The sequence below is a fragment of the Trichoderma evansii genome, assembly GCF_050947405.1.
Source record: "Trichoderma evansii strain SZMC 28006 chromosome Unknown GGI43scaffold_6, whole genome shotgun sequence".
NCBI classification, from domain to species: domain Eukaryota; kingdom Fungi; phylum Ascomycota; class Sordariomycetes; order Hypocreales; family Hypocreaceae; genus Trichoderma; species Trichoderma evansii.
The window spans coordinates 749781-764385 of NW_028145200.1; the positions used below are offsets into that span (position 1 = coordinate 749781).

The window sequence follows — 14605 nt, forward strand, 5'->3', positions numbered from 1 at the left end:
GGTTTTTGGGACGCCGTGGCGCCGTGCCATTGGATCGGTTGCAGATGTCAAAATCGACGCGATAAACAGGGTAGTAGTAACTTAGAAGTATGGATACTAGTCTTGATAGAATTAACATTGGAATTACAGTAGTGCTAGCAGTGCTACATTTGTCCAAAACAACGTGGGATCATGCAGCTGAACGCGCGGCTAAAAACAAAGAAACAATAAATGATGCGCATCTCGAGGCGAAGAGCTAAAACTTCACACCAGCCTCCCGCTGACGGAAAAGTGGCTCCTCGTACCTGCTAGCTGCTGATGAGGCGGTGCAGTCACATGACTTTTGAGAGCCTCCGTCCAATGAAAGCGCTGCAGTTGTATTATCCAAGCCTGTTTTGCGCCGCCAGCAATCTACAAAGGTACATCCCGTCGCCCCGTGCAACGGGAAGCTGCGCCGATGTGGGGGTGGCCCTTGCTCCTGCCAGGCCTCGTATGGGTGGCTGGTCCCTTTAGCCAAAGAGCTGCAGGTTGCTAAAATCGCAGCAATTGAGACGTTTCTTGATCTTGCATCCTTTTTTGCGCGGGAGGCCGTTTTCCTGTTGTTTTTGCCGTCTTTTGAAGCCTGGATTGCGACTTTCCGAGGTGGTGTGGGATTCGCTCGATTTGATTGATATCACCGCTCCGAGCTGGCGACACATATTGGTCTTCGCGACTTTCCCCCCACATTGAACGACTTACAGACATTCCGCATTCCTTTTCGCGGTGCCTGATCGCACGACACGGACAATCCCGCGAAACCCCGCGACAAGTACGATATTTTTGGCTGGACGATAAGGCATAAGGCGGAGGAGATCGCAGGCGCCACACCGCAGGCAGTCGGCCTGGTATAATCTCATCGCGCTCTGTTTGGGTCAGATCGCCAAAACTTGCCGTTTACTTTTTCGTCGCCGCCGTCATGGCGCCGGCACCAGACCAACTCTCCTCGCCTGGTTCTGTGAGCTATGACTCCGATACCATGGTAGTGGGGGATGGAACGTGGGATTTCACCAAAAACACGTTCCTTCTCCCCCCCTTGGAAGGGACTGATTTTGACACAATGAGATACAATGGTTAGAATAGAAAATAGTCTTGGACTGTCTTGGAGTCGCTTGTCTAACAATTTTGGCACAGGAATGGGAAATCGCTTCTCCACCGTTCACCAGTATCATACAATCATTCTGGCTCACGGCATTATGGCCGCCATGGTCTTTCTGTTCCTGATACCCTTTTCTGTGATGCTTGCGAGGTTCTACACGAGAGAACCGGCTCATGCGATTCGATACCATGCGCGACTACACGTTTTCTCCGGCTTGCTTCTGGTAGCAGCCTTCATTTTACCCTTCTTCGCTGTTGGACCAAAACGATCCCTATCAAACCCGCATCATGGAATTGGAGTTGCCATCTTCGTCATGTTCGTTGTTCAGCTCTTGGCGGGTCGATTGATTCAGCATATTATGAAGAGTCGCTCCCTTCGCGTAACGCTTCACAAGTGGTTAGGCAGAGCTACAGCCCTCCTCGGAATTGTCCAGGTGCCTCTCGGACTTACCCTCTACGGATCACCAAAGGTTCTTTTCATCTTGTACGCTGTCTGGATGGGTTTCCTTCTCGCAGTCTACTTTGTCCTCAACTACCGGGCCGAGGGACATCATGAGCGATACATTCCAGCAGGTCGCTCTGAAGCTGGCACTCGCATTACGGAATCCGAATACTATTCTGATCACAGGGAGCACGAGCATTCGAATCTAAAATGGCTGGGACCCCTGGCGGCTGGTGCAGGAATATTTGCCTTGATGAGAGGACGCAAGAAGGATCATGATGACGACCGCAGCCGAGCTCGCACACGATCGCCATCAATGAGCCGAACATCAATAACTCGAAGTCGTGGACCAACGGTAATCTCATCGCGGCCAAGCTACTTCTCCGAAAAGTACTCTGATCTTCCGGCACAACGAAGCGGTGGAGGAGGTTTGTCCAAGGCATTAGGGGGCGCTGCTGCTGCTTTTGGTGTTGGAAAGATCTTTTCAAACTTTATGGACCGTCGCAACCAGCGAGATGAAGAGTATTCTGCTGTATCCACTGAAACTCCTCACCGCAACAGGTCTGTACGCGCCGCGACAGTAAGCGAATTCAACAGCGAGTATACCGATGATGTGTCAACCATTCCACCCTCGCGCGCCCCTGCTCCTACTCAGACTACTTCTGCCTATGGCGGTCCACGCTCTCCACGACGTTCCAACGTCCGTAGTAGCATTTCGAGAGGAGATATGATGGATGAATCCGAATACTCGTCTTACGTTTCTCCATCACGGCGACCACACGATGAGCCTTCTGGTGGCGGCGGTTTTGCCAAGGGAGTGCTTGGTGCTTTGGGAGTTGGATGGTTCGCCAAGAAGTTTGCGGACCGACGTGCCAAAAAGGAAGAAGAGGATCGACTGAGAGAGGAAGAGGAGATGCGATCCGGCACTCAGTTCTCCAGGTACAGCAACACTGAATACCAATCTCCAATCCGAAGGGACTCTCATCGTCCACCTCAAAGGCGCAGCACCGTGACAGGAACCGAGTATTCAGATATGACGGAGTCTTCGTTTGACACCCAAACCGAGCTTTCCACTATGCCTCCAAAGGGACCGCGGAATACGGCTGCTGGAGTACGACCCAGCACTTCTGCGTTGATATCTGATGAAATGTCGCCACCGAGACGTGGAGAGCGTCTGTCTATGCCTGCCATGCCCAGTGATCCTCATGGTGTATTACACCGCGCTGGAAGTGAATCCGATATAACTTCGCTTGCCGACCGACCTCAGGGGCGCCATCCTTCAAGACGGCAAATGGATAGCGAGAGAGCTGCAGCCGAAGCAGCTGCCCGTGCTAGTAGTCTGGCAGCCAGAGAACAGCGAGGACGCGGCGGATCAAGCCAGACGAGCGGGCCCGTAAGACCTCGCGATGACAAGGAACAAGTCAGACTGCGAAAGGTTACTGAGGAGGAGACTTTGGCACAGACAAGCCGTGGTCGAAGAAATTCGCAATCCAGCCTTTCGGCGCTCGAGTCTCCTACCAAGAATCGCCGATACCGTAGGGATGACAGCAAGAGGAGGGCGGAATCGGCGGCTGAAAGCAGAGTCGAAAGCAGCAGAGTCGGCAACAGCAGGGTCCAAGATGAGGCCAGCCGACTAGGACCGCTAAATCCTCCTGGCCCATCACTTTCCAACCCCAAGGTCAGACGTGGTAGGGACTCAGGTTATAACTCGGGCCAGCCTTCGGGCCAGCCTCCTGCCCAGCAGCCCGGCCAGCCAAGCCAATCTGGACCTTCATTCTTACAACCGCCCGGTCAGGGCTTACCAAATGCTTCAATCACTAGTGCAGGCAGCCATGGTACTTGGAGTGGCATGGAAAGCGACGTTTCAACTGAGGTCCCAACCGCACCGCGTAACCCGCCACAAAACCCATCTCGTTACCCGCCACAAAGCACACCGCATCAGCCGCCGCCAGCTGATGATAAGGGCAACGAGTCCGCCGCAGACAACAGAAGGCGGCGACGAGCGGAGCGGCGAAGAGCCAGTGGCAGTCGCCCTTCCGGAACGGAGAACACGTACGATACTAGCACGTACGACGAGAATGATGGGTTCTAGAGGAGCAGAATAGTATCTCGATGACTACGATTTCTCGCTCATCTGGGGTGATGTGATATGGCAAAAAGAGCGCATATGCTTCCGTTAATTTAAGAACATACCCGTTGATGCTTGCGTATATATACAAGACTGAGTGGAATGTGTTTGGCGATTTTTCTTTTCTTTGGGGGGATGCTGCATATATATGTGCAATGAGTCGTAGGATACCTTTCCTTATCTTATTAAAAAGGCGTTTGGGATGGCATTCTAAAGAACTCTGCATTTTGCTGCATTTGATTGGTAATGTTTTTTTCTTTTCTTTTCTTTTCTCTTCTTTCCTTTTGTTACACTTCTCTATGAACAGATGATGAATGGGATGGATGGGATGGGAACGCCTGAGATGAATGGGATATTTTTTTTCTTTTTTCAAAGATTGATGGGTGGATGATTGGGCTAGAGACGAGGCAAATTTACGTATATGAATGTATATTTTAGATGAAAATACAGATGAATGGGAGGAGGAAAGAAAGAGTTTTTGGTGGGAGGGAGGCTTTATGTTATTTATTGATAGCATGCACGCTACGAATGAAATACGCCCTTTATTTATTTATTCTTATTCTTATGACTTTACTCTTTGTCGTTTCCAACCAAGTAGGCGCCAATCTATTTATGAAATACTAGGTAGTTATCTTTCTGTGCCTCTTCCGCTGTCAAATATTTGGTGGACTGCTCTAATACCGTAATGTGGATGGCGTACCGTTAGTAACGTAGCTGCCGGCAAAAGCTAAGCTCGATTCTTCACAAATCCATGCCCAAGACGTCATCCCACGAAATCCCAAAAATTCGATCCCAATTCCGGCTGTAACCTGACCAGCCCAATTGCAGCAGTCCAATTGTCACCGCTTTCTCTCTTTTGTCCACGGAGGCTGCGAGGCAATTGATTGATAGCGCCGGCCATTGCCGGAATCTCTGGAAGCTTAAAATGTCTCAGGGCTCTGCAGAGCAATTCAACCACTCACCACTCGCCTCTCATCTTGATTCGAGCTCCACAGCAGCTCTCAGCCAACCCGCTTTGCGCTAAGCAGCTTAATGTGGCTCTGCTGGGGAACACCGTAGCTCGACCTAAAGGCTATCTCGGCATCTTCGTTTTTTTCTTCTCCTGATATTCAAGCATTCTTAATCTATATAATCCATCTTGTCTCCTTTTCTTTTCAATTGCGTCGATTCCGTCACTCCCTACCTCCTCTTCTCTCCAGTCAATTGCACAAATTCCTCAGAGGAGGCCAATGGCCTGAGTCTTGACTGCGACTTGCAGATAATCAACCAGCCATGCCTCCGAAAAGCTCCAAGGCCGCCACCGATGGCCTCGACTTCAAGGCCATTTCAAAGCAATTCGCCAAGGTCAAAGCCGCCCGGGAGGCTAGGGAAGCGCAAGAGGCTGAGGCCATAGCCAAGGGCCAGCCTACCGAGAAGGAACAGACTGCGATCCTCGAGGCGCAGCGGGACAAGCTCAACAAGAAGAGACAAAAGGCATACGAGAGACGGTGGTGGTGGACGACTGGCTTCTGGACGTTCCTGTTCGCCGTCCATGCCGTGGGCATCTGGCTCTTCTCCAGCGGCTTCCTGCTGACGAGGCTGGTGCTGGAGGACAAGTCCAGCTGTGCCGCGCCGCCGGTCGAGGGTCTGGCAGCGAGTCAGGCCGCGCTGGATGTGCAAAAGGGGTGCTGGCACCCGAAGCAGTTTGACCGCGCCGTGGTGATTCTAATTGATGCTCTTCGCTACGACTTTACAATTCCCGAGGATCCCGCCGCGGCGCACGCGTTCCACAACTCGCTGCCCTTCCTATACGATACGGCTGTCAAGACACCTCAGAATGCCTTCCTGCGGCCCTTTATTGCTGACCCGCCGACGACTACGCTTCAGAGGCTGAAGGGCTTGACGACTGGAACTCTGCCGACCTTTATCGATGCGGGCAGCAACTTTGCTGGAACTGCTATTGACGAGGACAATTTGCTGATGCAACTGAGGGACTCGGGAAAGAAGATTGCGCATCTGGGAGACGATACCTGGTGGTCTTTGTTCCCAGGCCATTTCGAGGCTAATATCAGCAAGCCTTTTGACAGTTTCAATGTTTGGGATCTGCACACCGTCGACAATGGAGTCATTGACAACATCTTTCCGCTATTGGAGACGTCCAAGGATGGACAGTGGGATCTGCTTATTGGCCACCTCTTGGGCGTTGACCATGCTGGACACCGCTATGGTCCCGATCACTCTGCCATGACTGCCAAGCTGCAGCAGATGAATGAGTTTGTCACCAAGGTTGCGGGATCCATTGACGACGACACGCTTCTCATTGTCATGGGTGACCACGGCATGGACGGAAAAGGCGATCACGGAGGTGAGAGCGACGATGAGGTCGAGGCTGCTCTGTGGATGTACTCGAAGAAACCCTTTTTCGGCCGAACATCATCCGAGTTTGTCACTCCTCCGGCTAATGCCAAGATTCGCCCCATTAACCAGATTGATCTTGTGCCGACCCTTGCGCTGCTTCTGGGTATCCCCATCCCATTCAACAACCTCGGAAAGCCGATTGAGGAGGCTTTTGCCGGACAAAAGGGTAACAATTGGGCTAATCTTGCTGCTGTTTCGCGATTGGCGTCTGCTGGTATCGAAAGATACCGACAGTCGTACTTCAAGGCTCGCGGTATTCACCAGACAACTGAGCCAGGCTCCCCGGCTGCTCTCTGGGCATCAGCCAACGCTGCCGGATTAAAGGACAAGGACGCTTATGATGCATTCACCAAGTTTGAAGATGAGGCTCTCCAGGTCTACAAGGGCCTGTGGGCTCGCTTTGACGTTCCTAGAATGGTGGCTGGTGTCCTCTTAACTGCTGTTGGCCTTGTGATGCTTGTCATGTACGCGTCGAAGCCTGCAGATGAGGAGTTCGTAGTGGCTAATGATGCCGAGCTCGACTATGCTGAAAGGCGGCTGGAGCTTATGAATCTGAACCAAGAAGACAAGGAGGAACACCCAGATCAGGGCTACCACCGCAGTCTTTTGGGCGGATTGGCCGACCTTCGAGTGCTCTTCGTTGTGGGTGTTTTGGTTGCCGTGGGAGTGTACCGCGAGCAGCCACTGGATGGCGTCGCGGCTCTGGCTGTGACATTGTTGCTCACGGGTGTCATCTCATCGCTGTCTACGGCCGGTAAAACACTTGCCAATATTCTCCCCAAGACCTTTTGGGGCTGGCTGTCTGTTATCCTTACCCTCAGCCACTCCATTGGATTTGCTTCCAACTCGTACACCATCTGGGAGGACTCGATTCTCTTGTTCTTCATTGCAACTTTTGGAGTGGCTGTGCTGGTGTCTTCCTTCCGCATCGAATCCAAGGTTGACCGCACAATGGCCATCTACCACACAATCACATTCATCGTTATTGCACGTCTGGCATCCTACTCTAAGCTTTGCCGTGAGGAGCAGATGCCTTACTGCACTTCGACCTATTACTCGTCTGTCACATCTTCTACGTCGGCCCCATGGCAGCTTGTTATCCCCTTCGCCGTGTTCATCATCCTCCCCGATGTCATCAAGGCATTCCTCCTACCTTCGAAATCATACGAGAGCCTGGCACCTACATGGATTGGATATGCCTTCCGCGGCAGTTTATTCCTGTCTGCTTTATACTGTACCATTGATTCTGCCAACAACGGCGGATGGCTTGCCGAGCGATTCTCTGAGAGCACTCTCAAATCTAGCGGGGTTTATTTGGCCCAGACTATTTTGGCGCTTTCTCTCATTGTCGGATCGACGTCGTTTGCCTGGGCACCGCCAAACATTTCCATCTTGTCGACGCAGGCCAAGACTGGACAGCTTGTGACGATTCTCGGATACGGCAACGCTATGGGTGCGCGATACCTCTACCTACCGCTTAACCTACTCGCCGCGTGCATTCTCCTTACTAAGCCCATGGGCTCGGGAGCCTTGGCTCTCATGATGTGGCAGATTCTCTGCCTGGTTGAAATCATCGACCTCAACCAGCTCAAGTCCGAGGCCATCGGCCCCGTCATGCTCGCAATCCTGGGTAACTTTTACTTCTTCAAAACCGGCCACCAGGCAGTCCTCTCCAGCATCCAGTGGGACAGCGCCTTCATCCCCCTCTTCTCTATCCGCTACCCCTGGTCCCCTCTCGCCGTCGGCCTCAACACCTTTGCAGGCCAGATCATTGCCGCAGCCTCCGTGCCCCTCGTCGTGCTCTGGAAGGTCGGCCCCAAGCAGCGCGGCGTGCTCGAGAAGTCTGCCCGCGCGCTGGGCGTCTTCATTGCGTATTTCGCCGTCGAGGCCCTCGCCACGATGAGCTGGGCGGGCTGGCTGAGGAGACACCTCATGCTGTACCGGGTGTTTTGCCCGAGATTTATGCTGGCGGCGCTGTTGCTGCTGGCGATGGACTTGGTGGGCGTTTTGGTGTCGTTGGTGGGTGTGAGGACGAATACCATGGCTGTTTGCGAGGTGTTTGGGTGGGTGGAGTAGAAGAAGTTGAATTACTACTACTATCTAATAAGTATCTGTGTCTCTTTAAAGAGATGGGGAAGTTTGGTTGTCAATTTGATGTGTGGAGGTTTGGATATATGGAGGGTAAAAAAAGGCTTTTAAGCATGTGTCGATTAGTTGATCAGGGTAGATAAAATAACTTAATCAAAACATTTAAAAATCACTACAATTCAAACCCCACGTGCCACTTTAGCAAATCGAAAATAATTATGGCCTGAAAAATTACTGCATTGTGAGAATGTTATATAAGATATATAAAGTACAATGATAAAAAAGAAGAGCGAGAAAGAAAGGGGAAGAAATGAAAACGCCCCCCATCCACCACAAATAATTTTTTTCTGAGTTGGAAAAAAAAAAGGGATATAAGAAGAATTAATTAGTCAGACCGCGGCACTCTCCCGGGATATCGTACAACACATGAGCTTGTACGGAGTTTATCACCTCACGCACATATGTAGGTATATGCTCTTTCTTTCCTCCTTTCGTAGGGAATCCATCCATTAGACATAGCATTATAAAAAAGAAAAGGAAAAAAGGAAAAAAAAAAAAGATATTGTTATTCGCATTGGGAGCGAGGAAATTTTGAAGACACAAGGAGAAGAAAAAATAGAAAGGAAAAGAGAGAAAAAAGTCAACAACTCTCTTGCTATGAGGCAGCTGGCTTATCCCCGTCTTTGTCTTTACTCTGCTCTTTTGGCCTTGAGGCAAGCGATGTTGAAGAAGCAGGTTTCTTGGCTGACGAGGAAAGTGTAGAGGTTCTTGTTGATGACGAAGAGCGTGTTGTTGCAGTGGTAGTTGTTTTTCTTGTTAATGAAGGAGAGGGCGGGACAGCAGTAGATGAAGACACCTTTCTTGTTGTCGAAGTAGATCTTGCCGCTGAGGGGGTTCGCGTTGTAGAAGTAGACCTTGTAGTGGGTGTTCTTGTAGTTGACGTGGACCGCGCTGTAGAAGGTGTTCTAGTTGTTGATGTTGATCTTGTAGTGGGCGTTCTTGTTGTCGAGGTTGATCTTGCTGTTGAAGGTGTCCTTGTTGTTGAAGTTGATCTCGCTGCTGCTGTTGTAGTTGCCCTTGTTGTTGACGTGGATCTAGCTGTTGAAGTTGTTCTAGTTGTCGAAGCAGATCTCGCCGTTGAAGTAGCTCTTGTCGTTGAAGTAGATCTTGCTGCCGAGGGAGTTCTCGTTGTTGAAGTAGATCTAGCTGCAGAGGGAGTCCTCGTCGTCGATGTTGATCTGGCCGTTGATGAAGATCTCACCGTCGACGCGGACCTCGCTGCCGAAGAAGAAGTAGATTTGGTTGCTGAAGAAGAAGAAGCGGAAACCTTTCTGACGGATGTTGAAGAAGATAAGGAAGAGGAGGCGGCGGGCTTCTTGGCCGAAGATGCAGACGCAGCGGGCTTTCTTATTGCTGAAACTAGAATTGAGGCTTTGGTTTGAGACTTCGCCTTTTCTTTACCCTGGTCTCGCGCTTTGTTCTCTTTAGCAGCAGGAGAAGGCGAAGAATCTTTACCTTTGCTCTTCTCATTCCTGGTCGATTTCTTAGCATTTTCGTCCGATGTGGCGGACGCGTCTAGGGCGGGATCCGGGGCGGGTTGTGAAGCAGTGACGCTTCCCTCTTCAGATTTATGCTCACCCTTCTCGTTTGTCTGTTCCTCCACTGGTTTTGTCTCTACCTTCTTCTCCTTCTCATCGGCAGAGTCGGTATCGTTATCATTATTGTGGTTGTTTTCGGTTTCTTCGTCCTCTTCCTTGACCTTTTCGAGTTCTTCGCGTTCCTCGGGCTTAGGTACTTCAGGTTCCGCTTCCTTGGTTTCTGGCTCAGCCTCCTTGGCCGCTTCTTCCTCAACCTTCTCCTCGGCCTTTTCGTCTTCAACCTTCTCGTCCTCCTTCTTGTCTTCAACCTCAGGCTTCTCAGCCTTGTCTAACTTGACCTCTGCTTCGTCTTTGCTAGGGACCTCCTCTTTGGCCTCCTCCTCCTTCTCAGCTTCCTCTTTCTTCTCGGCCACTGGCTCCTTAGTCTCCTCTGCCTTGGTCTCCTCTACCTCAGGCTCTTCAACCTTGGTCTCTTCAGCCTTGATCTCTTCAACCTTGATCTCTTCAACCTTGGTCTCCTCTGCCTTGGTTTCTTCAACTTTGGGCTCTTCAACCTTGGTCTCCTCTGCCTTGGTTTCTTCAACCTTGGGCTCTTCAGCCTTGTTTTCTTCGACCTTGGTCTCTTCGACCTTGGCTGGCTCTTCTTCCTTCTCAGCCTCTGGTTCTTTAGTCTCTTCTGCCTTGATCTCTTCGACCTTGGCTGATTCCTCTTTCTCGGCTTCTGGCTCTTTGGTCTCCTCTACCTTGGTCTCTTCAACCTTGGGCTCTTCAACCTTGGTCTCCTCGATCTTGGGCTCTTCGACCTTGGCTGGTTCTTCTATCTTCTCAGCTTCTGGCTCTTTAGTCTCCTCTACCTTGGTCTCTTCGACCTTGGCTGATTCCTCTGCTGGCTCCTTGATCTCTTCGCTCGCCTCTGTCTTCTCCTCCTTTGCCTCTTCTTTCGGCTCCTCTGTCTTCTTTCCGTGTACCTTCTCCCGAAGAGCGTTTAGGCGAAGCTCCTTAGCTTTTGCCGCAGCTTCATCGGCGACAGATCGCACAGTATCAACGCTGGCCCTCGGGGTTGACCCGACCTTGGGCTCGGGAACTGGTCCAGGGGGAGGCGGAGGCGCAGCGGCAGCGGCAGCTGTATCAGCAGTAGCCTTGGCCTCGTTGGCCGCCGCCGCAGCAGCTTTGGCAACAGCAGACTTCTTGACTGTCTTCTTCTTCTTGACCGGCTCTGGATATTTGTGCTCGATATCGGGAATCGTGCTTTCGTCATAGTAAATCTTGACGTGCTGCTTCAGCTCGCCATACTCGTTCCACTCTTCGATTTCTACGATATCCTATAGTTTTACAGTTAGATATAAGAGCTGCGCAAGGAAGACAAGGCAAAAGCAGAGGCAGAGAAATAATGCCGCCTACCCCTAAAACCAGCCCCTCCTGCACCAGCGCAGGGAACTTCCTCGCTCTGCCGTTCTCGTCCTTGCCGGCACGGCGGCCCCAAAGCATGCGTGCCTTTTCATCGGTGGCGATATCGAGGGCCTTGAACGGGACGCGGTTGGCGCGCAGAATCGTTTCGAGTCGCGATGTCGCGGTGACGATGTGTGAGGAGCCCGCAGTCAGGGAGGTGTAGATGTACAGCGCGGGATCAGTCGAGTAGGACGCCATGATGCATGTGCTCAGCAAACAAACACGCAAACGCTGAAAGAAAAAAGCGGCTACAGAGAAGTTAAGCGAAAGGATGCTTTGAATTCAGAATACAGATACAGGCTGAGGGGTTGATGCTGATGCTGGTACAAGATGCATCAGCTGTTACAGTACGATTGCAGACAAGGCCAAAGGACAGAGCACTGGCTGTGGAGCATCACAGGAGAAGCTACAGTTACAGTCGCAAGCTTGTGGGGGCGGGGTTCTACTATAGTTCCAGTCTTGTACTGTAGCAGCAGCCGCTGGATCGAGAGCGCTGTGGCGGGCAAAAAGGGGTCGATTCCAGCGGGAAACTGTGATGGGCAGCGCTAAGCCGGGCCGTAATTTGGCCTGCAAGGGCCTGTAAATTGCAGCATCGCTTTGGGCCTCGCACTGGACGCTTCTGGCGCTCTCACCATGTCGGAATATTGGTGCCATTACCCATTTGGACATGTCTTTCCAAGCTGGTTTCTTTTTTCTTCGTATTCACTTATTGTAATTATTTTTTCAGCTGCGTTGGAAGCAAGCTAGTACAGCGGGCAGGAAGAGGCATAATTAAGGTATCGGAGTTAAAACAGAACGAAACAATAGTTGGCGACTAACAAGTAGCTACCTGATAGTAAAACAACAAGCAATTGCTGAAGATAATGCGGAGTAATTACGGGTAAATAGCAGATAAACATGCGGCTTGCACCAGAAAAGAAACAAGAAACAGCACAATTGTCGTCGGTTTCTTTTTGTTTATAGTAGAGCTGCTTCTTCCATTTCTTCCATCTCTGGTAAAAGAGCAGCGCTTCTATTTATGGAATGCTGCTATTAATACTGCTAATTCTCCCACTAGCCACGAGTACAGTATGTAATACTGCCGGGTAAAGATAGAATGGCCTTAGTAATCTGTGCCTGAGGCTTTAATAGAGCCGGCAAAATAAACGTGCATTGACAAAACACACCGCTTTTAGGCCTGAAAAATATGGAGCAGGGCAGACATCGCGCCACCACAAGCATATGCAGGGTCGGGTCATCTCCACCAAACGAAAAATTCGCAATTGGGGTGGCGTCGATTATTACGCTGCTAGCTGCAAGCAGTTGGGCGACCAAAGCTCTGTGCCTTGGCAGAAGCTGAAAGATCCGAGTCAGCCACCACATTCGTTGAGTTAGCCTCGCGTTGCAACGCCACTCTCCAGAGACTAACTGTCCAACACAGTATCAACCAGGAGCGTCGTGCGTCTTACAACACGGCCTCAGCGGGCGGGGAAACAAATTCTAATTGCCTGTGGGGGATGAACGGCCTCGAAACCCTCAATTTCACTGTCGGTGGTCTGGCCTCGTCTTGTTTGGCGCCGTTGTTTGGCTCGAGGCGCGCGCAAAGGGCTGAGGCCAGGGGTCGGCAAACCTAAAGATTAGGGGTCGAAATGAGGTCGCCCTTAATTCCCTGCACAGGCTCGGGCTACGTGCGCCTGAAACGCGCAAACGACGTCCCTGGCCACGGCTCTAGCCCAAAGCCAATTTCGTGAGAGCAGCAGATGGCAAGGCCTAAGCGGATGAGGGATTATGTGTGACTGCAGCAGCATACATGCACACTGTGTCGAGCTTCAAGGATTGAGCTCCAATGGGAGAAAAGCCTCAAATGAGAGCGACGAGAAGAAAAAAAAACTTTTCTTCTGCGCCCTGCTCGGAGTAATACTCTAACAATAGGTGCTGAGGTTGCATCAGTCCAGCGCTGCCGAAGAGGCATATCGAGCTCAGCACATGGCCAATCCCGGCTCGCGGATGTCAGAATAGCCCAGCGGAAAGGAGGGTCAATGGATCTAGGATGCGCTTCCGGAGGCCATTTATGCAAGGTACCGCGAGGTGGCCAGTGAGATGCTGGCTCACGGTCCACTATCGGGTCTTTGTTACTTGGCAGCGTCCAATCACAACATGTGCCTGGATACGCCATCCGCCAGCTCATAGAGCAAAATCCACATGCCGCTCAATGGTCTACACCATCCCAGGCACACCGGTCGCGCCCAGGCTCCGTTAGATCCCTTGGCTTCCTACGTGGCCGCCTGCCTGGTGGAACTGTCAGAGATTTCCAGCCTGCACGCAATCAAGACAAAAGGGAATAAGACCCCCTCCTGCTCTCTTGGCGATTTTCTCTCTTCTTCTTCATCACTCACCACACTCTCTTTAAATCCAACTATAAGCTGTCTTGACGACATTGCTACAAGCAAACCCACCCTCTCTTACCAACCAATCTGCGCATATAAGCCCGGTGCTCTTTTGCCCAACGCCTTCATTCAGTAATCAATTTACGAATCAAAACCTCAAACCGCCAAAATGCAGTTCTCTACTCTCTTCACTCTTGCCGCCGGTGCTGCCGTTGCCGTTGCTCAGAGCACCTCCACTCTGACCTCCACGACCACCTCAACCTACACCATCACCCAGTGCCCTGAGACCGTCACGAACTGCCCTTACCGCACTCCTACCGCTCCTGCGACCACCAGCGAGGCTGTTACCACCTCTGCTGCTCCCACCACCTCGGCCGCTGAGACCACTGCTGCCCCGACATCCACCCACTCCCGCGTCTGGACTGTCTCCAACAGCACCTCTGCTGCTGGCACCAACCCCGTTGGCACCGGTGTTCCCACCACCATTGTCAGCATTCCCGCTGGCACTGGCACTGGCTCTGTGCCCACCGGCCCCTCTGCTGCTCCTCCCGCTGGCACTAGCTCTCCCGCTGGTCCTCCTACCAGCGGTGCCGCTAAGATGGTCTCTGGTTCTGTTGCCGTTGCCGTCGCCGCTGCTTTTGCCCTGGTCTTCTAAGCTCGCAGCTTACTTTTCTGGTTGGAGCCCCAAAGTTCCACAGCTTTTGAATATTCTATTCTGTCACTCGTTATCTTGCAAAAGACTTTATTCTATGGGGAAGGACGTTTGGTGTCTTTTTTGAATTGGTGGATACGCGGTGAATAGATTACGAATGAGTTGGGTCGATACCCGGTGTTTTTTTGGACTTCACTTCTACGCTCTGGATGAGCGGGCTGGTGCTTCTTGACAAACAGTTGTCGAAGCACCAGATGGGCGCATGGATGCAGCATGGGCTTTTAGGTGCCCTGACCGCGGCGAACGCTTTTATTTTTCTTTTGGGATCGGCCTAGGCCGGGCCGTCTTTTTAGGACGAGACATGAACAAAAG

The 14605-nt window shown here is 51.6% G+C and overlaps 4 protein-coding genes across 4 annotated transcripts; 3 read left to right on the forward strand and 1 right to left on the reverse strand.

Moving 5' to 3' along the window:
• Positions 1–792: 792 nt before the first annotated feature.
• GGI43DRAFT_332480 (cytochrome b561 domain-containing protein) lies at positions 793–3878 on the forward strand. The gene is made up of 2 exons (XM_083201988.1): positions 793–1088; positions 1150–3878. Exons 1-2 carry the CDS (start codon positions 935–937, stop codon positions 3645–3647), a joined length of 2652 nt encoding a protein of 883 aa, XP_083062127.1. The 5' UTR covers positions 793–934; the 3' UTR covers positions 3648–3878.
• Positions 3879–4318: 440 nt separating this feature from the next.
• On the forward strand, positions 4319–8343 carry GGI43DRAFT_401175 (mannose-ethanolamine phosphotransferase GPI13). Its single transcript, XM_083205536.1, has one exon. The coding sequence runs from the start codon at positions 4956–4958 to the stop codon at positions 8154–8156; it is 3201 nt and encodes a 1066-aa protein (XP_083062128.1). The 5' UTR covers positions 4319–4955; the 3' UTR covers positions 8157–8343.
• Positions 8344–8387: 44 nt separating this feature from the next.
• Positions 8388–11616, reverse strand: GGI43DRAFT_401177 (uncharacterized protein). Its single transcript, XM_083205537.1, has 3 exons — positions 11168–11616; positions 10381–11088; positions 8388–10335 (listed from the first exon to the last, which is right to left on the reverse strand). The coding sequence occupies exons 1-3, from the start codon at positions 11411–11413 to the stop codon at positions 8824–8826; spliced, it is 2466 nt and encodes an 821-aa protein (XP_083062129.1). The 5' UTR covers positions 11414–11616; the 3' UTR covers positions 8388–8823.
• A 1950-nt stretch (positions 11617–13566) lies between these two features.
• GGI43DRAFT_332533 (uncharacterized protein) lies at positions 13567–14282 on the forward strand. The gene has a single exon (XM_083201989.1). The coding sequence runs from the start codon at positions 13751–13753 to the stop codon at positions 14234–14236; it is 486 nt and encodes a 161-aa protein (XP_083062130.1). The 5' UTR covers positions 13567–13750; the 3' UTR covers positions 14237–14282.
• The last annotated feature ends 323 nt before the right edge of the window (positions 14283–14605 follow it).

Excerpts from the sequence above, each read along its gene's own strand:
- GGI43DRAFT_332480 (XM_083201988.1), top strand. The coding sequence starts at position 935 with ATGGCGCCGGCACCAGACCAACTCTCCTCGCCTGGTTCTGTGAGCTAT. Across the intron at positions 1,089-1,149 it reads TGACACAATGAGATACAATG|GAATGGGAAATCGCTTCTCC; the intron begins GTTAGAATAGAA and ends ATTTTGGCACAG.
- GGI43DRAFT_401175 (XM_083205536.1), top strand. The coding sequence starts at position 4,956 with ATGCCTCCGAAAAGCTCCAAGGCCGCCACCGATGGCCTCGACTTCAAG.
- GGI43DRAFT_401177 (XM_083205537.1), bottom strand. The coding sequence starts at position 11,413 with ATGGCGTCCTACTCGACTGATCCCGCGCTGTACATCTACACCTCCCTG. Across the intron at positions 11,089-11,167 it reads AGGAGGGGCTGGTTTTAGGG|GATATCGTAGAAATCGAAGA; the intron begins GTAGGCGGCATT and ends GTAAAACTATAG. Across the intron at positions 10,336-10,380 it reads CCAAGGTCGAAGAGACCAAG|GCAGAGGAGACCAAGGTTGA; the intron begins GTCGAAGAAAAC and ends GAAGAAACCAAG.
- GGI43DRAFT_332533 (XM_083201989.1), top strand. The coding sequence starts at position 13,751 with ATGCAGTTCTCTACTCTCTTCACTCTTGCCGCCGGTGCTGCCGTTGCC.